This window comes from Penicillium griseofulvum, assembly GCF_001561935.1.
Source record: "Penicillium griseofulvum strain PG3 chromosome Unknown contig_94, whole genome shotgun sequence".
NCBI classification, from domain to species: Eukaryota; Fungi; Ascomycota; class Eurotiomycetes; order Eurotiales; family Aspergillaceae; genus Penicillium; species Penicillium griseofulvum.
The window spans coordinates 95357-118382 of record NW_024467455.1 but is presented as its reverse complement, the minus strand read 5'-3'; the positions used below and the strand labels follow the sequence as shown (position 1 = coordinate 118382).

The window sequence follows — 23026 nt, the reverse complement described above, 5'->3', positions numbered from 1 at the left end:
ATTAACAAATTAATATGAACCTTTGAACATAGAAGAGTTCCGAAGAAATTTAATAAAAAAAAAACAACATCCGAGTGAAAATTGGCCCCAGGACTGGTTGTATACCAAACCTTTGAAGGGATCAAGGGGAAGATCACAATCTCAGGGGATCTACGTCGTACGTAGTAACCCCCCACTCCCTTTTTTTCTTCCCATTTAAAGTGAACTTCCTTTCCTCCGAATAATTTGTTATGTTCTCAAGAATATTCACTCTTCACATCCTTGTTGCTTGTTGTTTCATCCCCGCAAATTCATCCCGCTAGTGAAAGCGGATCCACGTTGCCTCGGCCCTCTACTCGCGTGACAAACGTCTTTCGCAAAAATGAACACAATCCTCGGGCTGGTCCCAAGTCTTCTGAACCTCGATTTCTCATTCGGATGGAAATTCTACTATGTACCAATCATGAGCTCAAATTCCTCGAGCGCAACCAAAAGCGCCAAAAGCGCAAAAGAGAGCACATCAATTTCACCATATTGCGCACCCCCGCCTTACAATGATGTGAGCGGCCCCGTTATCATAGGCCAAGATGGCAAACCTCAATTCCTATCACCAGAGGAAGAGGTGGAGCGACAACATCGACTGCAGCAAGCGGTGCGCGAGAAGATGTTAGGGTTACCACGAACGACCAAGTTCGAATGGTACCAGGGGACGTCAGGAATGTCAACAACAGAAACATCAGGGGCTACAGGAACTGTGGAAGAATTACAACTACCACCATATACACCCCGAGATGAGAAATGATGTCATGCCAAGGGCAGATACGCAGCTTTAGCAAAGCCATTCCCTACACATGTGCGCAGAGTACAGACCGCAGTACACTTTATATAGACTGCGGGCGGAGCTTTGTATAATAATAATGCATCGAAGGTTCACCTTTTGATTTCATGGATCCACTATTTGTAAAAGGATTTTGTAGATGTATGCGAGGCTTAGTTCCGGAACAGTTTCAAACCACCTTCTTCCCGGTCGATATCATCCTCTTCATCGCTGGCACTCTCATCACCTTCACCGAGCAAACCACTGGCCGATTTACCGAGTAGAGAAGCAAAGAACTCATCACGTGCGCGTGTAGACCAGGTACCACGGTCATCAGGAGCCATGAAGTTCTGAAGCTTTTCATGCACAGTGTACTTCATTTTGCGGCCCTTAGAAGCACGGGTATCAATGTCTCGCTTGACCTTGTCGTTGCGCATACCAGTGATGGGGTGAATGGGCAGGCGTGAGGGCAGCTGGTGCAGGTTGTCAAAGCCACTAGTCATGGAATCGGAGGACATGCGCTGTTCAACGAGATCGCGCAGAAGGGACTGATAGAAAGCTCCGTCGTCGTAGAATGGTTCTTGTTGTTCAGATGTGCGCGAACGCTTGGAGGATCTTTCTCCAATCTCTGTGGCGACTTGGGCATCAAGGACGGCGGTGATGGTCTGTTGGCGACTGGAAGAACCGAGCAGCTTGCCTCTGGCGTTGGGGAGAGATGCAGAAGTGCCACGGACTTTTGAGGACCACTTATCGAGAACAGAACGACGGTGGGAAATGGACTCAGACTCCAATTCAGCCATACGTTCCCATAGCGAGGCAGAGCTAGTACTAGGCGAGGCGGGGGAGGGTCTCTTCCGTTTTTTGCTGCCTTCTTTGGCGGTAGCATCGGCCAAGGCGGTACGTAACCCTTCGAGAGTTGACCACAATGCAAGTGCAGCTGACTCTGCCGACTTAATTGCTTCCTCATCAACCACCTCCTCTTCATCATTCATCGCGTTCTCTGCATCAGCTTCATTCTTCGAACCCAAAACAGCAGCAATACCATTGACAGAAGTCAATCCACTCTGAAGTTTCATTCGCGCGTTAAGGAGCGCATCAAAAGTGGTACGTTGTTGCTTGACAGCCTTTCCTTTCGTAGCATCGGCCTTAGCTGCCGAGGATATTGTCGCAGCGATAGTTTTCTGATCCGTCGCCATTAGTTTCCGAATCTCGTCGCGGTCACCCGACGGTCCGTTTTCGCCATGTGGCACTGGTTGGAGGTTCTTCTTCGAGCTGCTGCTAACAGTATCGTTTGTCGCGCCATCAAGGACTTCTTCACGGCTCTTCTTCGACTTGCTGCCGACAACATGGGCCCACTCCTCCTCTACGCCATCGTCCTCATCTTCATCCTCCTCGTCCTCTTCGCTGTCTTGTGGCTCTACGCCCTCGTCTCGCTGGGCCACATCCTGGTCGGACGCCTCTTCATGCTCTTCGGAGGACAGGGCTTCTGAGTCTTCTTCTTCACTTTCGGCGCCTAGCGCGGCCCGGCTGACCCGGGCACCATCATATTGTTTCCCCAGAGTGAGGGGATCATCTTTGCGGAGCTTCGCTTTCCTGTTTGATTATTAGCGAGCTAGTGCCATCAAATGAACCTATTATTACAAACCCAACAGTCTGGTAATGCTCTCTGCCTGTATTCACTTCCTCTTCATATTCATCTTCATCGTCGCTTGATTGTTGGCCATTATCGATGTCCTCGGGGTCAAAGTCTATGCATCAAGTAAGCATTGGGTGTCCGGTACCCAATAGAATCTATAGATGAATCATTCATCCATACCTTTAGGAGTTGGATCTTCAAAATCAGCAAGCTGATCAGCTAGTGAACGAGCTGCGCGTGGTTTGCCCATGGTGATTTGGTATTGGAAGAGAGGAGGTTTACGAACAACCTTGGAACTATTTTTTTTGATGGTTTTTCCGGATAACGGACTATTAATCCTATCTAGGTCTAGTTCCCGTGAGCGGTATAGATTCACGTGGGCGGTGTATAGTGGAGATTTCAACTTAAACAGGCGGTCGGCTTTTATATCGGCAGTATCGCAGTGGATATCCTGCACAGCATCTTCTTCAACTACTTCTATTGCTCACGGAGCATTCAGTGCATTGTTCCCTCTCGTCTGTCTCATTTTGCTTATCAGCATGTTGGGTTCTCCATATGGTGCCATCCCCAGGGGAGCGAGGCTTTTTTCCACCTGCCGAGCTCTTCAGCATGACAATCCTTTGGTTAGTTGTTACACTACAATTTGGAGCTCCTTCCGGCTCAGTGATTATTTCCAATGATCATTTTATTACAAATGGCAATCTTGGCTTGAATTAACTGACTATTAACAGGGACTTCCACGGTCTGGCACCCCGCCAACTTTCCGTTCGCGCCGAGGGATGCCCGAAAAGCGCAAGATTCGAGATGTCAAGAAAGTTGTTGCAGTCTCTTCAGCAAAAGGAGGAGTTGGCAAGTCTACAATAGCGGGTATGTTGCCATTCTCTATACCTATATATCTCTCAAATTGGGTAGCCACAACAGAAGACCTGTGAGCCCAAGTGGAATGAACAATCGCTAAAGAGATCTTACCAGTCAATCTCGCGCTATCATTTGCACGCCGTGGTATCAAGACTGGAATCCTTGACACTGATATCTTCGGTCCTTCAATCCCTACCCTCCTAAATCTCTCCGGCGAACCTCGTCTCGACGAAAGTGAGTCACCTTTCTAGGCTCATCGCCATTGCAGCGATAATCAATATGCTTATGAACATTGCCAGACAACTGCCTTGTCCCTTTAACAAACTACGGCCTTAAATCTATGTCAATGGGCTACCTCCTCCCCCAAACACAAGCCGATAGCACAACAGGCGAACTACCCATGGACACAACGCCAATCTCATGGCGTGGACTAATGGTAACCAAAGCCATGCACCAACTTCTCCACTCAGTATCATGGGGTCCACTAGACGTCCTCATCCTCGACCTACCCCCGGGGACCGGCGACGTCCAACTCACAATCAACCAAGAAGTCATCATCGACGGGGCTGTGATCGTATCAACGCCCCAAGACATCGCACTCCGCGACGCGGTACGGGGAATTGGGATGTTCCAGCGAATGGAAGTGCCCGTCCTCGGTATGGTGCGCAACATGGCATATTTCGCGTGTCCACAATGTGGGACCCAGACTCGTATATTCTCGCATGGCGATAGCCACCACCAGACGCACGGTGAAAACCACGGTGTCGTGGCTGAATGCGAACGGCTCGGAGTAGACTTCCTCGGTGATATTCCTCTTGATGCTCGTGTATGCGAGGATGCTGATCGTGGAATGCCGACTGTTGTTGCGGAGGAGAGTGATGAGCGCAGTGCGAGACGGGAGGCTTTCCTTGGTGTTGCTGAGCAAGTGGCTCGGAAGATTGGTCTTGATTGGCGCTGAAGGGTCGATCAATTTTCACTAGACGTAAATTTATAAACATTGTGTATTATTATATTAGACATGTATCCGGTGGCTCGCTACTGGCTACTTATCTTTTTCAGCCTGGGGGTTTATTCTCAATCGCTGCCCGAAGTGCTATCAACTCGTGTGCTTCAGTGTCTACAAAGTCATAGTTGGCTCACGGAATAACGGGGACTAGTATAACTGCAAAACCCAAGGTTGTACTTAGAAAAGTCCATTGCACAAAGCCATTATCCGCCTTCTTTCGCTATAAACTTGAGAAGACATCTACACAGAATAATATTTGAGAAGACCACTGAAAAGACATCACAGGGGCGCATAAGTGGCCCTGTATCCTTGTTGAGGTATAATTGTATTCATTCTCTTCCATCTACAAATGATGGTGGGCTGCCAGTGACCTGGAAGCTTGCTGCCAAAATCGGGTATATCCAACACAAAGAAACAAAAAAATAACAGAAGTAAATGGGAAGTCGCTGCATATATCTTCAACAAAAGAGCGAGAGGTCGAAAGAAAATAGAAAGATTCAAAATGACAGTTGAAATGACATTATAATGAAAATGTTCATAAATGGCAATACTATGAGGCTGACTCGGCAGTTTTGTAAACCTCCCTGTCCAGCATCTCAGGCTGGTGTGACATGGAGTCCCGACCAGTCGCAGAGAGAACAGATAAAGTATCTGTAGAGCGACGGCCATCACAAGTCATAGGGGAAATAACACCACGCGCGCCATTCACAGCGCGGGTGCTCGCGGTATCAGGTCCCATGTTCATGTAGGCGAAATAGTCCTTGTCGCCACCAACGGTACTTCCAGTGTCTGACATCATCTCACTTCGGCCAGTGCCTGATCCTGCAGCGGATGATGGCCGGTACCTGCTGTGGGATAAGGAAAGATCGGACTTCATCGGGAGAGCGCCTGCTGCATGAAAGAGACCCCTCGTGCTGGCATTCTCATCTGTAAATTTGTTGTTGTTCACCCCGGGCAATATAAGGATTGGGCCAGCGCTTTTCTGCGAGAGAGGTCGAGAGGCGGTCCCGGGATCTGTGGAGATGCGTCCAATAGAAGAATCACCATTACTGGGGTGCTCCTTTTCATCCCGGCTGACTGCCGTGTAGCCGTTAAATTGCGATTTGTTGTTATCTTTGTCTAAGACTTTTTCGGTTTGGGGATTCGTCGCCGGCGTGCTGGACCATGCTCCAGCCTGCCCAGCGTCAGTACTGACACGGGTGGAACGTCTGCCCGATTCCTCAGCCCGCTTCTCCATTTCTATTCTGCGCTCATCATGCCTGCTTCCCCAGCCGCTCCACATCATCATGCCGTAGTTCTTCTTGGCATGTCGCTTTGGTAGTACGCCAGGAGCAGCTCGCCGCGCGGCCAAGGAGCTCGGAGGAGGACATTCTCCGTCAAAGTCTTGGAAGCCATGCGCCAACTCTTTCAGGCGTCGGCTCTGAACCCGAAGCTTCTCCTTTGCAAATCGGATATCCCACTCCTTCTTTGCATCCAACCACATCTGGATCAGCACGGGATTAACTGCGCCTATCTTGGCAGGAGGGATATCTAGCACTGGGTAGGAAGAGGGAGGATCTAGCGGGAAGACATGCCCTCGTTTATCGATTCGTTGGCGTATCATGTGTTCTTGGAAGGCTGGAAGAGGGTCCCCGGCCTTACCGACAAATGACGGTCCAGGTTCCCCAGGCGGACTGTTCAGGGCGATTTGAGGCTCTGGAACATCGTCCTCTTCTGAGCTACTTGATGAAACGGCCGAAAGAGCACTATCATCCTCAATTTCAACCTCGCCATTCTGTGCACGAGCCAATGCCCAAGAGCCAAACTGGGCAATGGAACGGAACATATACTTGGCTGGGCGCGTGAAACTCAGAGTAGGAGCAACATGGCATAGGTTTTCCCACACCTGAAATTGTACATAAGTTGGTTCGTACTTGTTCAACGTCTCCCGAGTAGGATCGTTCTCATCGAGATATGCGTCACTGGGTGGATATGCCGTCGGGTTGGCTGCTTTGTGGGCCACGTAGAATTGCTCGTCACGAAGCGTCTCACCACCGCCACTCAATATATGTAGAGGTGGCAGGCCACCCAGGGAGGGTTGGAGGACCGGCGAAACAAGAGGATGGGACATGAGTTGGTTCGTCGTGTACAACTGAATTTGGTCCTTGAGTTCGACTGTCTTCCCGTCCAAGACAACGTGAATGTTATCGGGTTCGGCGTGCAAACTAGCAGGACTCGGGGCTTGCTGCAAGCCAGGGTAGGCCGGTTCAGCTAGGGCTGGGGTGTTCTCGTGCACAGTATAACCACGGATGGCAGTCTCTTCGGCAGTGCTGTTCGGTTGGGGAATGGCTTTTTTAACATCCTCTGGAGTCACTATTGGTTGGTGCGACATTCGTTTTATTTCCAGGATATCATCAGCATTGGGAGGAGGCCAAGCGGGCGAAGGTTTATGCCGGAAACCATAAGCAGGGATATAATCACCTGGGTTGTCCTCAACAATACTCGGGAAAGAGTGTGTCAAATCAACCCAGGGTGAGATCAAGATGGCGCCCGCGGGTAAAGGAATACCTTGGTCTCTCATGATGACCAGCATCGATAGAGCCATACCTCCACCCGCAGAATCACCAGCAAGTATAATTTCCTTTGGTTCATGAGACTTGAGCAACCAAAGGTAAGCCGCCATGCAATCGTGCAGGCCACATGGGAAAGGGAATTGTGGCGACAGTCGATACTCCGGTGCAAATACACGTCCCTTCAGCTTGCGCGCATGGCGCTGCATCATATACCGATGGGTGTCTACACTTCCGAAGAAATAGGCCCCACCATGGATATATAGCATCACACGATTACAATGCTGGCCAGCCCCCTCCGTTTGATTATAGTGGTTCCGCATCTCAATCCACTCCCCCTTCAGCTCTTCGGACGGCCCGCGCCATTGCCACCATTTCTCTCCTCCCACTCGTATGACACCCTTGGGCCCCAGCTGCTTTGTGACAGCATCTGCAGCAGTGTACAGGAACTCGTTGGGGATTGTGACAGTTTCTGTTCTCACCCAATGTGGGCTTGGAACCCATTGGCGAGTGAACGCCTGGAGGTCTTCGACCGGGTGTTTGGATGCATAAAATAAGAATTGACGAACGATCTGGATACCTTCATCGTAGGTAACGTGAACGGAGGGTTTGTTATGTAGCGATTTGCGATTCAAGTACTATAGATATACCATCAGCTAGACAACCCTAATTTTAGATGCCATAAGGACTTACATGACTGATGAGAGTATGAAGGACAGTGGGAGTCAATGCGACACCTAATGCGACTGTATGTAATGGCATGATTTTGGGAGTATGTCTGTCGCATAGATTCAAATGATACAAAATCAAAAAAACAAAAGAATTACATGAAAGACAAAAGGGCCAAAAGGGACAAAAGGGTCAAAACATTGCCCGACGTCATTTCAAGGAGAAAAGGCTGAGAATCTCCAGATTTGAACAGGGGGAAATGATGTCATCGGGGAAGATCGGCAAGGGAATTTTCGATCTCAACTTCTCAATCTCATTCTCTTCTCTTTCCTTGTACTCTGTAATTTCCACGCCTTTAATTGCTTCTTCTCGGTCTTCCAATCCAACTAACAATCACAATATAACTCATTCCAATAACACCAGCCACAACACAAGTTGCAATGACTGCCCCACGTGGTCCTTGGGCAAGTTTGAATCCAAGCCCAACATTGATGATACCCAATATCATCATCAGCCGACCAAACCAGCGGTGGATATAAGCAAAGGGCCCTTTTCTACCTGTCTTCCGGAAGAACATGTGTTGCAACATGCCCATGGCAGGTTGAAAAAGAGCAAGAGATGCGACAATGATTATCCCAAGTACGGTATGGTAAGAATCGATCAATTCAATCTGTCGTGCCATAGAAACACCAACTCCGAGGCCCGCAATTGCCACGCCCAAAGCGAGGAGTTGAAACGTTCCATGAATGTTCACCGTCCATTTCGATGGGAAAATATGAAGTCCGAGCGCGAAGAAAGGGAACATGACCACAAAAGCTACAATCATGAGTACTGCATGAGCTGTCTTTTTCTTTCGGATTGTATTTCGGAAGGCTGCATAGCTGGGATCTTCTTCAGCCGGAGGGATTGACACTTCCATTTGGGCCAAGGCAGGAATGGCCCAAAGCCAAGAAGAGATATATCGAACCATTGCAAAAATCGAGATTGACTATTCTGGTCTCAGAAAGGGAGTCATCTCAATAAATACCTTGATTTTTGTTGCACGGTTGATATCCCAACTACGTCAGTAGTAAAGACAGCTTTTGTGTCTCCCCAGGAGAAAAGCTCTTCATTTCGACCTGCAGAGTCACTCAATGTCTCAAGCCTTTTTTTTTCTTTCTCGTAACCCTACTATCTTATAATTAACCCTTTTCCTTTTCTAGTGGGTTTGTTCCGAATATGGCGGGACCAGTCAACATTACAATAAAAAATGTGGTTACTCTCGTCAATGACACGAATCTAATTTGGTACTACTATGGTCAGATTGGCCATTGCCACGTCGGCATGCTTGGTACTATCAATCTGTCGTAAGCAGGGGAGGCTTAGCTTATTCATTTTTTGTCAGCTTTACGATGGCAAGGGACCCCTACGCTCTTTTATACAGAATACAACAAATGCGAAAGGCAGCACTATACCTGCAATGATTCATACTCGGAGGGTCTAAGAATGAGTCGCCGAGCAGCGCAGTCAGCGAATCGGCGATCTGAACTGGTGCTATTTCAAGTCCAGCAAACTCGGCTAATATAATGACCATGTCCATCGGTATGGCATTTCCTAGGTATGGTTATCAATAGTACTACAACATCCGACGTCCATATCAGAATATCATAACGGGGTTCTCTTTGTCCATGTGTCTGCGCATGATAACTTAGGCCAATTGCCCTAAATATTGGATGTTCTAACTTGAATGAAATTTGTCTTTGCTTACACAGTAGTGGTCATAGTACAAAGTAAATAAAATATATATATTATAATGACAGCTCATTTCCCTTCTGCTGTTTTGCCACTGTCGTCTATGGAGATATCTACACCAAAAGGAACATAAAGACATGTAAAGTCCTCTGCTCCTTATTTCAATAAATTGCTCTTTCTTATTTGACCACCTTCATTCTCTTGTCTGTCCCTTCGTTTTCTTCTTCCATAACTCCAGTGATAGTCCTACGTGAACTGTTGAAATATGTTGCATGATTCAAACTCCCTAGACATCGAGCGTTTCGATCCATTGCCTGCATCAAAGCCATCGGGTCCTAAGCCAGCACTGCTGTATCTGTAAGGTACTGAGAGAACAGGGAAGACCCCCTTTGGTGGTGAAGTACCTACAATTTTACGCACATCCCGACCCTGCAGAAAAGTACCTTTTAAAATCTGCTAGGCAGCGCACAATCATGACACGCATTTGATAATAATAATTATGGTCAATTGCGTGCAGTCAATTACCACATTCCAACTGAAGAAAAAAGAACCGACCGATTACCAGTGCCGTACGATCTCTGCAGAAGTCAAGGACTGTGGAATTGGTTGGCCACAAGGTCCGCACAAGCTTCCACGCGGTACTCCCCAGAAATGAAATATGGAGAATCCTCCCACTTTTTTCAGACGAGCTAAGCCAAATGGTCTCAAATGATTGCAACGGATAGGGCCGATCGCATTCTCGTGCCTTTCTTGGCACCGCGGAAGGTCCCCAGGAGCGTCGATACGGGTGGATGCCCTAACGAGTGTGTGAACATAAAAGCCACAAGCCATGTCAGATTCTGAACTCAGTCGCAGTCACAATGCTCGGCAAATCCTCTCTTACAGTGGCGACGCTGGTCGCCCAGGCTTTTCCTGGACTTGGAGCGATCATTGAACGAGAAACGGTCAAAGTAACAACCTCCGAGACAGTTCGAGGTGGTGAACTAGCCAATATTCATCTCAACTGGCTTAATCAACCGCCGAGTTTGATCGAATCTGTCTACGCGCCCTGTGATGGCGACGATTCATTGACAAAGGGGCAAATCATCGGACGGTTTTCAATTCACGATCATCCTCCACAGCGACTAGCTTGGGTGGTTCCAGAGGAGGCTGCAACGCACCACTGTGTTTACATATATGGAGTTGACGACTCAGATGTGACGCAAAAGGTCTTGGGCAAAAGTGGCCCTGTTTCCTTGCAGAAGAAGCAGAACAAACGATCCACGGCAGACATCGATATCCCACTGCTGAAAGACTTTGATGCGCAGGGAGCATGGTTCGATGGAGTCGCCAAAATCAAGGCCAAAGTGAAAAGTGATGGGGGAGTTGCTTCAAAGAACTCGCCAAAGAATACCTCGATCGCGATTGTTGGAGGCGGGATCTCCGGACTTGCAACAGGGTTGATGCTGGACAGCGTCGGTGTACACAACTGGGAGATCATCGAAGCCAGCGGCCGTGTTGGTGGCAGATTTCGCACAAAATATGTCGCGGACACTCAAGAATGGGCTGAGATGGGACCAATGCGACTCCCATATTCGGTCACCTACAAAGACGACAATGAGACACTCCTATATTCTGATCATCAGTTGACTTTCCAAATGGCCGAGATCTTGAACAACATGAATAGGAATGACTCGCAGTGGAAAATTGATTTTATCCCTTGGATCCAACACAGTCCCAATGAGTTGTATGCTCGAGACACTCGCCGCCACCCAGATGGAAGAATCCCAACTCGCGCTGAGATAGAGGAGGACCCCAGCCTGAAGGATCCTCCAGGAATGACAAGTGCCGAATATACCAACACCAAGAACCAGATGGAAAAAATCCTGAAAGATGAAAAGACTCTCAAGTCTCTTCAGAAAGATGTCTGGAGAGCCCACAAGACGGCCATGGACCAGGGGCTCGATGACTGGAGTGAACAGGCAATGATGCGACATGTCTTCAAAGCAAGTCAAAATGTCACCGACGAAATCTGGACATCATCCGACTACGATGTGTTCTGGGATGAGCTTCATCACAACTCCAACCTCGGCCTAGATGGAAGCAAGGACAGTATAGGCGAAACAGAATGGCTCTGTATTGATGGGGGATTTAACCGCCTGTCCGACGCCTTTCTTCCTCACGTCCGCGACAGACTTACTCTCAATCGAAAAATCCGGAAACTAGAGCCAGTCAAGGGAAGTGATGGTCACACTCGCACTCGATTGTCATGGTACCCCAATACCTCAAATCGCACCTTCGAGTCCAAAGAGTATGACTACACAATCATGTCAGCACCATTCACCATGACCCGCTTCATGGACCTGCCTAAATTCTCATCCGTCCTAGACCGCGCAATCAGCGAAGCAGGTCTGCGATTCAAGTCCGCATGCAAAGTAGCCCTACTATTCTCCGAGCGATTCTGGGAAAAGGGCGACCGACCAATTTTTGGCGGTTACTCCAAGCCATCAAGCAACTCAGTTGGTGCGCTCTACTACCCAGTCTATGGACTCAACGAGTCTCGGCCAGGTCTAATCATGCACTACCGAGGCGGTGATTGGAGCGACCGGTTTGTGAGTTTCTCGGACGAAGAACACGTCCAGACAGTGCTGGATTCAATTGTCAGCCTGCACGGTGAACAAGCGCGCGATCTTTACACAGGAGATTATGAGCGTCTTTGTTGGCTCGAGGATGAACATACTGCGACTTCTTGGTGTCGGCCGGATGTTGCACAGCATGAGTTATACATTCCGACTTACCATCAGACGGAGCATAACACTATTTTTATTGGTGAGCACACAGCACCAACTCAGGCTTGGGTTAGCTCCTCGCTGCATTCTTCTGTTCGTGGGTCGGTTCAATTGTTGTTGGAGTTGGGTTTAGTGGACGAGGCGAAGGAACTTAACCAACGATGGATGGGGAGATGGATCAAGCTATGATGTCTCTATCCTCTTGGTTTAGGGTATATTACCTTGTAATGTGAAGATACTCATATAAAATATAAAGTTTAGCAGTAACACTATACATAGCATTATAATACTGATTGTACAGTGCAGCCCAAGATAATGTAAATCATTTGTGCACTGTGTCATTTCTCTATTTCCCTCTCTACCATGGCAAAATATCTCCAGTTTGCGATACGAACTTTCCCGACACATTTTGCCTTGTAGCACTGTCGATAACACCAAGCATTCCATTAACACTATCTTCAACAGTCACCAGTGGATCACCAGAATATCCCCACTCTTTTGCAACAAAATCCCCCGCGCGCGTCTGCACCCAGCCAGGATGCAGAGCGAAGGCAACCAAGCCATCTTTCTCATTTTCACCATGAAGAGCCTTGGTAAGCCAGTTTGAGGCTGCTTTACTGGGACCATATGCCCCACCTGGAACAGGCTCTTGGCCAGAAATTGAACCGACGGAGGAGGAGATGACCACGAGCTTGGGCGCAGCATCCGATTTCTGCATAAATGGCCAAAAGGCCTGGAACACAAGGAGTGGGGCGATGGTGTTGACTTCAAATGCTTGACGAAGATCTTCCGCCGAAGTCAGTAAGGCCGGGGTCATAGGCGTTGCAAATCCGGCATTGCAGATGAGCACATCGACATGCGTCACTGTACTGACTCTTGCGGAAAAGACCTGTGCAATCTCTTCGGGGGATATCGCAGTGGAAAAGTCCAGTTCGATGATGTAAATAACACTATTTTTGCCCACAAAAACACCTTCAACGGCTGACCTAAGGCTTATGGCTGCGTCCTTGTTGCGCACTGAGGCCACGACGGTAGTAGCAGGGCGTTCGAGTAGCCGTTTGGTCAGTCCGAGACCGAGGCCTCTATTTGCACCTGTCACGACGTATACTGTGTTTGCAGTGGATACCATTATGGGTGTCTTTTGATACTATTTTCAAGAAACAAAAGAGGGGAAAGAGGAAAGAAATCAAAGAACTTCATGCGCCCCCTCCTTTTTATACTTGGACTTAGGGCTTATGTGAAGCGGACCAATCAGAGCTGAATTCATCACAATAGATGTCAGCGTCGTCATATTCCAAGGCTAATTCAAGCTAATACTATTTATTTATTTCAATCATATCAAATATCTATTAAGCCCCTAATTACTTTAACTGTAACTAACTAGTTAGTTACAGTTAAAGTAATTAGGCATTCAAGCATTCAACCGCCGAGAATCTCCCCCTGAGATATACCGAGAGATACCGCAATCACCGAAATCATTGCCAAGGAAAGTTGGAGAACGATATCTTCATATCTTATCTATTATGAAATATGAAAAGGCCAATGGCTGCAAGCTATGTCCGTTATCTCCATATTTGAAGTTAATAGGACTAATAAGACCTATATTTCCGGCGCCCTCGGAAGGTCGAGCCGGATATGCGTGAGCATCGGATTGTAGGTTGGACTGGCATATTTAAAGCTCCGATCCGCTCAATTATGGCTACAAGAAAAGCAATCATGGCTCCTAATGGTCTTGGTTCTGGCCTTTGGCGTGTCTCTGCCTCTCTTCTTTTCTTCCTGGCCGCCACAACTGTCTCTGCCACTAGTGTTGATAATGGCAAACTACTTACGGTCAATGGCATCAACTACTATAGTGGTGACGCTGTCTCAAAAATAGACATCTCTGATTCTGATTTGACTCGATTGGACACAATCATTCCCCTGACAGTCATTCGGATAAATGAAGCACTGCTCACCACGAACATTATAAAAGAAACCATTTCAAACTACTCAACCGCCGATGATGTTTTCCAGGCCGGATTTCTTGAAGGTGGGTGTTAAACAAGTCAATATCTCTGCCAAAGACCTTCCATTGACTTCAAGATAGCGGTTTTCCTTGTCTATGATGGACACGGTCGGGGCCAAGTCGAGCCTGCTGTTCAAAAGTCTCTGAAGGGACTTGGAAATAAAATGGTGATGGCCTCTTCCAAATTTCGATCTGGAAATTATTTTACATCTGCCAAACTTCGTGATGACATACCAAATGGGCCCTACTTTTACTCGCCGCAGACTGGAGAGATCTATCAAGCCTTCCGTCTCTATTCCGATCACCAGCTAGCATTCACTGAAGCTGCTCTCAGCGATGGCAGCGGAGGATTTAAGCCCTTGCCAGCAACCTCATCGGTGGGTAAAACTGTGACCTATTTCCAACCATCTTTGCTGATCAGTTCCAGGGCGCAATGACGAAGAGCGTCGCTGTACCATCTAGGCTATACTATACACCGACATCAACGAAGCCACTTGCAGGGGTATGAGCAGCAAGATAATCCTCTATGTTTCAAAAATTTGACTAACAACATGCAGTTACGTGTTGGAGTGAAAGATATCTTTGATATGAAAGGACTGCATACTAGTGGTGGCAATCGGGCCTTTTACGATTTATACCCTCCGCGGAATACCACCGGCCCCGCACTCCAAAGACTCATAGATGCGGGAGCTATCATTGTAGGGAAAATGGGTACAGTGCAATTTGCAAATGGAGATAATCCTACAGCTGATTGGGTCGACTTCCACTGTCCTTTCAACCCTCGAGTAAGTCCAGCCGTCAAAGTCGATGGGGATTTCACTAACGGTTGTCTCAGGGTGATGGTTACCAAGCTCCCGGTGGTTCATCTTCAGGGCCTGGTGCTGGTATCGCGTCCTACGACTGGCTTGACATTGCCGTGGGAAGTGACACAGGTGGCTCTATGCGCAGCCCAGGAGGAATGCAGGGACTCTTTGCCAACCGCCCTTCTACTGGGGCTGTATCTCTTGACAATGTCATTCCACTTTGTCACGTACTCGATACAGCTGGTGTTTTTGCTCGCGATGCTGCCACCTGGTCAAAGGTTATGCATGCGTGGTACCAGAACTTCACTGACTATAGAGAGTATCCGAAAAAGTTGTTCTACCAGAACTCTTCTTTCCCCAATCCCGACACAGCATCCGGTGCACTACTCGAGGAATTAGTTATAAAAGTGGAAAATTTCCTAGATACGAAGAGGGAGTTTATTGATATCGCTTCCCACTGGGAAAAAACCCGGCCTTCCGAGACACCCTCGAAGATTAATGACTTACTGAATACAGTGAGTTCCGGCAAGATTGAAACATATATTCAGAGACTAATATCCTGTAGACCTATGCTGCGTTGGTATCTGTCGACCAATATCGCTCTCTTGCTTTGCCGTTTTACGCCGACTATGCAGCAAAGCACGGTGGTCGTCGACCATTTGTGAACCCAGGTCCCTTATCTCGATGGGCTTGGGGTCAAAATAATGGCGGTGATGCGATATACGAGGAAGCTTTCAAGAACAAGACGATTTTCAAAGGCTGGTGGGAATCAGATGGATACGGAAAGGCAGACGAAACGACTTGCTCTGAGGGTATCTACATCTATCCTTACACCAAGGGTCAGACACAGTATCGGAATACCTATTTTGAGTGAGTGAAAATCCCCTGAGCCAAAATTACCCATTGCTCATATCTACAGTGCACCTTCTGCACCTCCAATGGGCTTTTCGGATGGTCGAATGGCCGTCTTGGCCGGTACCCCCGATCTAGTGGTTCCTGTGGGAGAAGTCCCTTATTACTCTACCATTTCGCTCCAAACAGAATTTATGCCAGTTACGATGAGTTTTTTTGCAGCTCGAGGCTGTGATTTGATGCTAGTCAACCTCATCGAGGATTTGGAAAAGGCGGGGATCTTAAAGCCCGTGAGCACAGGGTCGATGATGTATCCATCGTGAGTCCAAACGCATTCAGTTTAACATTTCAAGTGAATATATAGCCAGCCAGGAATTGTATATATGGAAGTCTAATTTTGAATCATTAACTGTGCGAAATATCTCTTGGTCCGCCGGGGCCCTCTTGCAACCCGTTCCTTCTAGGTGCGTCAGGGCGCCAGCGCCAGAATGGGCGCATGAAAGATGAGCTTTGGTTACCATTCTCAAATATATCCGCCGCATGCTATGCGTTGTTAGTAATTATCCTACGGTGAGAGAGGATTTTCCTACCTTTCCCAGAACTGGTAAGAACTTTGCACCATGACCACTACCACCAGTACAAACGAATACAGATTTCTCCGCGAAAGTTGGGACATGATCAATCTGATGAGAGCCATGTCAGCAAAGATATCCAGGGGAGGAAGAACTATGTACCCACCACAAATGAATTGTCCAGGGAGTCTGTGTACCAGCAAAGTTTCGTAGAGAAAAATGGCGTATTCTCGAACTCAGGCAGGAATATAGACACAAACTGCTTGATTGCATACAAGGCTGGCTCTGGAAGTACCGAACACTCCTCCACTGGAAGAGGCACAGACCATTGACCATCTTGGGTGAATGGAGTATCTTGCGGTGCTGGCTGGAAATTGGTCCACTGAACCGACGCAATTAGCAGATATCGAGAGGGTTTTGGCTAGGTAGTATTATATACCTTGATTCCACGATAACCAATCTTGACAAGACCCTCTGGGGTTCTTGGTAGAACGTAAATGCTCCCTGTGTCATTTCCAGAGATGTCTCGTGGTGTACTCTTCCAGGTCATGACGGGAGAACGTTCTGGTGAGTACTTGTCCCATAGCTCGGTGTTGCTCTTGTCTATCTTGAAAGTTGCAAGGCTGCCAGCTGAGGACTCGAGGTGATAGCTTAGTTCAGGGAGAATCTGTGTCGAAAACGATCCGGCTTTGAGATGTGAGTAAGAGATGGGAATTGGGGATTCTCACGACTCACCAGCCACAACAACGGAGTCCGCATCATGAACAACACCGTCCTTTGTCTTCAGACCTGTAACTTTATCTTTACTCGGTTCAAGACTGCTTTTCAGTTTGACCAAGTAATCAACAGCCCCCTTCTGTGGGCCGAAATAAAATTTCACGCCCTTGTCGGCGGCCATTTTTTGGTAATGAGCACAGGCATTACTGCACCTCACAAACCCAGCCAGGGAGTCAAGGACCGCCTCGTATGTTCTTTCAGCAGAATCTGGGATGTGGAAATTGAGTATTTTATCCTTCCAACCCAGCTTACCAGCCCGTTCGCAGTCTGCGGGGTTGCTCTTAACGAACTGCGTATCTCGTAGACCATCACGCTCCATGTTGGCTAGGGTTTCTTTCTCTAGAGTAGCCAAGTGGTCAGATGGCTGTATACGGAGCATCCCGCTGTTAACAAACAGTCCGAGATTCCTGCCGTCGTCTTGGTCCGTTGATCCACGCTTCTCGTCCTCTGAAACCCACATGCTGCGGCTTTCTAAAGCAAGACGCTGGTAGTGAATCTCTTTCCCGTATGATGCACGGAACTGATATTATCAATTATCATGGACTTGGTTCTGAGGCCGGTTCAAGTCACTCACGATTTTGTTGTGATCGGCGGATGCAGCTTGTACATCATCGGCTGTAGGGTCATATCCATTTGCATCGTATTGACTTCGATCAAAGACGGTCACTTTGTAGTCTATCTGGTATAAGTTTGTAAACTATTTCCAATAAGTGCCTTGCTTACTTCTATCTCGCAGGGCAATCGCCAGTGAAAGACCAAATATGCCCGCTTTGGTGATCGTTAACAATTTTCAACCTATCCACTTTGATATTTATCTTACCTCCAATAATGGCGACTGACTTTGAATCTGTCATTCTTGGTTTGTCTAAATAGGTTGTAATATGTGAAGGAGTGGATGTCCCCGCAAGCCAAGAGCTTCAATGCCCATGGGGTCCCTAATGCTCCACCTTAGTGAAATTAACCCCTCAATTAGTCTGTTCGTGTGAGATAAGTCTAACAATACACCTTACCCCTTCAGGTATTTCAATTGTTCTGATCATTAGTTCGGTTGTAGTAAAATATATATATATATGGTCATATTGGCCATCGTTGCACATCTATCACATTATATACTATGTTTTACCGATTCATGGATGTTATGTCCAAGTTAGTACAACATAAATGATAATTTTTGAGTATATCAACCTTATATTGAAGAAATATAAAGAAATAATGTATAGATCAGGGCTATCTTGATCTAGATATGATCGATTATATCAAGTACCGTAAATAGAGAAAGTTACCACACACAAACGCCCGGATGGTCTAGTGGTATGTTCCACTTAAAATATGCTGTCCTGCGAATCTCAAACTAATGAATAATTAGGTATGATTCGCGCTTCGGGTAAAACTTGTGCGAGGTCCCGCGTTCAAATCGCGGTTCGGGCCCTTCTTTTTGCTTTTTGTCCTTATTTTTCTTGCTTAGATGAATGTTAGATGATGATCTGTGTAAATAGCATACTATAACCGGAAGTAATCGCGAAGTGGATCGCGGCCGCTTGACGAAAGGAAGGCCGAAATGAAAGACCTAAAGACTCGCCCCGAAGTACCAACGCTGGATTGTCAATGTTGGTCTTGCAGATTGCAAGAACCGGAACTGATGGTTTGATTAGAATGTGTTATGTATCATGGTAAAACGTAGGAGTTCTATCGGTCTATAATCGGATATCGGGAATAGTATAAAGTCATGTGGTGGAGATATGGTTGGGTAGCAGAGTAGAGTAGGTATTGCTCGACGCACGGAAAACAGCATGTAGAGACAGGAGGAACTACAATGTGTACAACATCATGATGGGCTAAAAGTTGATGGAAAGAAATTATCACCTAGTATAGATCATCCCCCACAAGACATAAATCATCTCAGTGGTGTTGATACTCACGCAGACAGGCTCATGTGAACATTGGGATCTCAACTGTAGTTTCTTGGTATGCACGTTGCTGGTCCAGCCCTCGCCCAGACTAGGCTAGGCCCCTTGGCATCGAGGTTGCAGATTTTCTTCATGGCCGGGGTGCATAGTATTTGCTTGTTGCATACCGTGTTGAAGAACAAACAGAACATGATGGTGTCGATAGAGTACCGCTCAGAAATTAAAACCCAGAAAATAACAGTCCAGAGACGCTCATTCATTGGGATCTCTAACCACTATTAAACCAAGTTAGGTTCAGGCAAAGACGAATAAGATATATCTGTATGTATGTCTACAACATATGACACCTGCTTTGGACAGGGAACCCCCTATTTATGGGGTCAAATCATCAGTTATGTTTTTTCTCTTCTCTTTCACAACCTATCAGGGAGATATTAATTAACCCCCCCAAAAAAAAGTCCAGGGGAAAAGAAAGGCATAGAATAGAATATGAGAATAAGGAAAGGAAAAAGATAGAAAAACAAAAAAAGAAACGTCCCCGGGAAGGCTTGAACTTCCAACCTCCCGATTAACAGTCGGACGCGCTAACCAATTGCGCCACGGAGACTTGTTATTGCGAAATCCAGCAAAAATGAGTTTCTTGTACTAATCTGGTCTGGAAGAGAGATTTAACTTCTGTCTAATGTAGGATATTTTGATCTACCGTCTCCGTATGTATAGGCGTTAAGTATAACAAAAGTAGTCGGCCTTAACGATATATTTCCAGTGTATCTTTGGTGGTATTCTCAGGTAAAACGTTTGGATATCTTTGAAATATATTCTTCCTCTTAGTTTTATAGGTACACAGCAAAGAATGCTAAAATTGGTTTAATTCCTGATTTACCGACACAGCGAACAGGTTTATATCAAATAACATAATAGTCATTGTTCTTTCAACAAGCACGTCTCCGTGGCGCAATTGGTTAGCGCGTCCGACTGTTAATCGGGAGGTTGGAAGTTCAAGCCTTCCCGGGGACGTTTCTTTTTGGTTTTTGTTTTTTTATTTTTCCTACCTATGTTCATTCCATTCCCTTCCTTTCTTTTTTTTTTTTGCATTTTAAATGAGGTCAACTTATAACTAAATTTAAATTGTGATTCAAGCGATCGAAATAAAATGTTTTAAGGTTTCGTCCGTATTGCAATGCAACCTCGAATGCCGTCACCCTATCTCTACTGTAGCATACAGGGAGTCTCGCGTGAGCTGTATCCGGATCGACAATGCACTAGTTCTGGTGATTTTATGAAAATAGCAGCCGACATATGCTATGTCTCAGTCTACCTGCATGCTTTCTGTTGAACCCCGCAATCATCCTCGGCCTTATTGCACCTGTTTCTTGGGACTATCTATTATCGGAGTATCGGCTGACAGTGGACCAAGATGAGGGAATCCTATTTGGGCCGTGTCACCTGTAAATCTAAGACTTTCGTCTAAGACCTGCGCTGGATGCAGCCTGCCAGCAAAGAGGGAATGGAACAGTCTTGGATAGATGGGAGGGAAGCCTCACGGACAAAGATATATAAAGCTCGGTGGGAAGGGAGCAAAATGTATACAGCAAGCAACCCAAACTTTACACTCTGCTCCAAAGCATTATCAAATCCTCCACAAAAATGAAGTCTATCATCGTGTTCGCTTCTGCCCTCCTGGCAACCCTTAACCTTGCTGCTGCTGCTCCCGCCCCGGCAGAGGCGCAAAAAGTATCTATCTCCTATGACCCCAAATACGATATTGGAACTTCCTCTTTGAACACCGTCTCTTGCTCCAATGGAATCTATGGCCTGATCACTCAAGGCTATACCGACTTTGCATCGTTGCCAACCTTCCCAAACATTGGAGGTGCGATCACCATCCCGGGCTGGAACAGCCCTAATTGCGGCAAATGCTACACGCTGCACTACTCCAACGGCAGGACCGACAAGAGCATCAACATCCTTGCTGTCGACGCCGCCCCGGGTGGCTTCAACATTGGTCTGCAAGCCATGAACACGTTGACCAATGGTATGGCGGTGGAACTCGGCCGTGTTGACGCCACTTATGTTGAGGCGGAGGACAGTGCGTGCGGGCTGTGAGAGTTGACAAGATCTATATGGAATGTAATAATCTAGGGACAGAATGGTACACGAAATTGCTAGATAATGTGCTGGATAATCCGATGGCAGAGATGAGAGTGTTGAGCCGAGTATGGAATTAAATTTGTCAAACTACATAATGTACACAGATAGTTCATAATATACAAAGGTTCAATCAAGTACCTTCAACATTTCTTCTACACGCCCAAGCTTATCCCGAGGCTTACCCTTTAGTTGACCGCTCTCTCGCTCTGCCGCATCGATTCGCTGCCAGTCTTGCCACGACGTGGGCCGTAAACCACGGCGCTGGGCCTCGATTTTCACCCCGTCCCAGCCTAGACCGCTACTGTGATCGGGTGCATGGAGTAAAGATGTTGAATCTGCACGATTCGCCAGATCTTGCACAACGGTGTCTGCAGTCGTGAATGCATCGGTCATTGTTGAGGCAATTACACCCGTGGGACCCCGCTTCACCCAGCCAGCACAGTACAGGCCCGGTAGGTGAGAGATGAGAGACCCGTCCGGTAAACTTGCAGACTCGCCTTTGTTCGACAAGCTTGTTACGCGGCCAAATCCATCATTAGGGATGATACCGCGCTGCGCATCGAAGTCGATACCAAGATCCTCTAGTCCTGGTAAAGGAAGAGATTTGTAGCCCACGCTTCGGAAGAAGACACTAGCAGGTAGATTGACCTGTGCACGCTTTCCGTTCGATAAGTGCTTTGGAGAAACCTTGGAGCTGGGGCTGTGGGGGTCGGATGGGTCGAGTTCGTTGCGAGAGAACTTTACATGGGATAGATGGTATGGGTAATCAGGCGACCAGTGAAGAGAATCCGGCGCAAGTAAGAAGTCAAGAGACCAAGACTTTGGAGCGGTCAGAGGGTCGTTGGTTGATCCTTTAGCCAGGAGCTGCATTAGACGCTTCTGGGCCCGGGGTAGTGCTGATACTACTTCTTCTGGCGGGAAAATATCCTTTGGGATGGGGTCAAATGATACGCCTGGAAGCTGCAGCATTTCACGGAGCTCTTTGATAGTGAATGAAGCCTAATTCAAGGAATTAATAAACTGGGTATCAGCGGTCGGTTCATTGCAACTCACCTGTAGGGGTCCGCGGCGCCCAACAACTCGCACTCGCTTAATGCGACTGGTGGCGAGTTTTTCCACAGCATAATCTGCTATATCTGTCTTTTTGAGAGTATCGACGTCTGAAAGAAGAATCCGGGCAACGTCTAGTGCAACATTGCCTTGTCCAACAATCACAGCGTTCTCTCCGCTTAGGTCCGGATCGAGATCTCTGTGCTCTGGAAGACCATTGTACCACCCCACGAAGGCGCGGGCTGAGTGCACGCTATGCAGGGCCTGTTCACCAGGAATTCCTAGCTCCTTATCCTTTGTGGCCCCGTAGGCGAATATGATGGCATCATAGTGGGGTTTGAGAGCAGCGAGCGGTAGATCATGTCCAAGGTCGATATTACCGACAAAATTGAAGCGCGTGGACTCGGCCACCTCTGTGAATTTATCTTCGCAATTCTAATTTTTATATCTCGATGAGCTCATTTCTAGATACAATGTTCAATGGCCGACTCATCACTGAATCGCGGTTACCATGACTCACCTTGACTTCGGGATGGTCTGGGGCAACACCGTACCTAGCCAACCCAAATGGCACAGGCAGCTTCTCATACATATCAACTATCGCATCTTTTTGTTTAGCCAAAAGACGATATGCGGCATAGAAACCTGCTGGGCCGGAGCCCACGACGGCCACTCGGACAGGTCGATCGGTTTGAGCGACATGACTGTTGGAGCGTTTGGATGCGAATTGAGATACAAAACTCTGATACTGTAAAAGAGGTCGGCGATTAAGCCGCACTGTGCATTGACCACATACGAAGGCCTGTTTTAAGCGCATGGTGCATGGGTTCGAGAAATCGCGGAGGTGATCGGAGATAATGCGACAGAGCACGTGATGCTATCGGTTGCCCCTAGTT

At 47.4% G+C, this 23026-nt stretch overlaps 10 protein-coding genes across 10 annotated transcripts; 5 read left to right on the top strand and 5 right to left on the bottom strand.

Annotated features, from left to right (window-relative positions):
* Positions 1–361: 361 nt before the first annotated feature.
* On the top strand, positions 362–781 carry PGRI_071030 (uncharacterized protein; the record flags this gene model as incomplete). The annotated part of the gene is made up of 1 exon (XM_040794817.1): positions 362–781. One exon carries the CDS (start codon positions 362–364, stop codon positions 779–781), a length of 420 nt encoding a protein of 139 aa, XP_040648058.1.
* Positions 782–969: 188 nt separating this feature from the next.
* Positions 970–2682, bottom strand: PGRI_071020 (AATF family protein; the record flags this gene model as incomplete). Its single annotated transcript, XM_040794816.1, has 3 exons — positions 970–2389; positions 2442–2544; positions 2613–2682. The coding sequence occupies 3 exons, from the start codon at positions 2680–2682 to the stop codon at positions 970–972; spliced, it is 1593 nt and encodes a 530-aa protein (XP_040648057.1).
* Positions 2683–3041: 359 nt separating this feature from the next.
* PGRI_071010 (Mrp/NBP35 family ATP-binding protein) lies at positions 3042–4248 on the top strand (the record flags this gene model as incomplete). The annotated part of the gene is made up of 4 exons (XM_040794815.1): positions 3042–3095; positions 3164–3299; positions 3405–3524; positions 3590–4248. 4 exons carry the CDS (start codon positions 3042–3044, stop codon positions 4246–4248), a joined length of 969 nt encoding a protein of 322 aa, XP_040648056.1.
* A 598-nt stretch (positions 4249–4846) lies between these two features.
* Positions 4847–7607, bottom strand: PGRI_071000 (uncharacterized protein; the record flags this gene model as incomplete). Its single annotated transcript, XM_040794814.1, has 2 exons — positions 4847–7483; positions 7539–7607. 2 exons carry the CDS (start codon positions 7605–7607, stop codon positions 4847–4849), a joined length of 2706 nt encoding a protein of 901 aa, XP_040648055.1.
* Positions 7608–10105: 2498 nt separating this feature from the next.
* PGRI_070990 (flavin monoamine oxidase family protein) lies at positions 10106–12202 on the top strand (the record flags this gene model as incomplete). The annotated part of the gene is made up of 1 exon (XM_040794813.1): positions 10106–12202. One exon carries the CDS (start codon positions 10106–10108, stop codon positions 12200–12202), a length of 2097 nt encoding a protein of 698 aa, XP_040648054.1.
* Positions 12203–12371: 169 nt separating this feature from the next.
* PGRI_070980 (SDR family oxidoreductase) lies at positions 12372–13142 on the bottom strand (the record flags this gene model as incomplete). Its single annotated transcript, XM_040794812.1, has 1 exon — positions 12372–13142. The coding sequence occupies one exon, from the start codon at positions 13140–13142 to the stop codon at positions 12372–12374; it is 771 nt and encodes a 256-aa protein (XP_040648053.1).
* Positions 13143–13708: 566 nt separating this feature from the next.
* PGRI_070970 (uncharacterized protein) lies at positions 13709–15996 on the top strand (the record flags this gene model as incomplete). The annotated part of the gene is made up of 7 exons (XM_040794811.1): positions 13709–14042; positions 14100–14395; positions 14446–14520; positions 14576–14803; positions 14854–15336; positions 15387–15691; positions 15741–15996. 7 exons carry the CDS (start codon positions 13709–13711, stop codon positions 15994–15996), a joined length of 1977 nt encoding a protein of 658 aa, XP_040648052.1.
* An 82-nt stretch (positions 15997–16078) lies between these two features.
* Positions 16079–17876, bottom strand: PGRI_070960 (NAD(P)/FAD-dependent oxidoreductase; the record flags this gene model as incomplete). Its single annotated transcript, XM_040794810.1, has 8 exons — positions 16079–16216; positions 16264–16356; positions 16412–16627; positions 16685–16932; positions 16981–17542; positions 17597–17697; positions 17746–17790; positions 17843–17876. The coding sequence occupies 8 exons, from the start codon at positions 17874–17876 to the stop codon at positions 16079–16081; spliced, it is 1437 nt and encodes a 478-aa protein (XP_040648051.1).
* A 2700-nt stretch (positions 17877–20576) lies between these two features.
* Positions 20577–21035, top strand: aspf13 (allergenic cerato-platanin Asp F13; the record flags this gene model as incomplete). The annotated part of the gene is made up of 1 exon (XM_040794809.1): positions 20577–21035. The coding sequence occupies one exon, from the start codon at positions 20577–20579 to the stop codon at positions 21033–21035; it is 459 nt and encodes a 152-aa protein (XP_040648050.1).
* A 171-nt stretch (positions 21036–21206) lies between these two features.
* Positions 21207–22947, bottom strand: PGRI_070940 (NADPH-adrenodoxin reductase; the record flags this gene model as incomplete). The annotated part of the gene is made up of 4 exons (XM_040794808.1): positions 21207–22079; positions 22134–22565; positions 22651–22878; positions 22927–22947. 4 exons carry the CDS (start codon positions 22945–22947, stop codon positions 21207–21209), a joined length of 1554 nt encoding a protein of 517 aa, XP_040648049.1.
* Between the last annotated feature and the right edge of the window lie 79 nt (positions 22948–23026).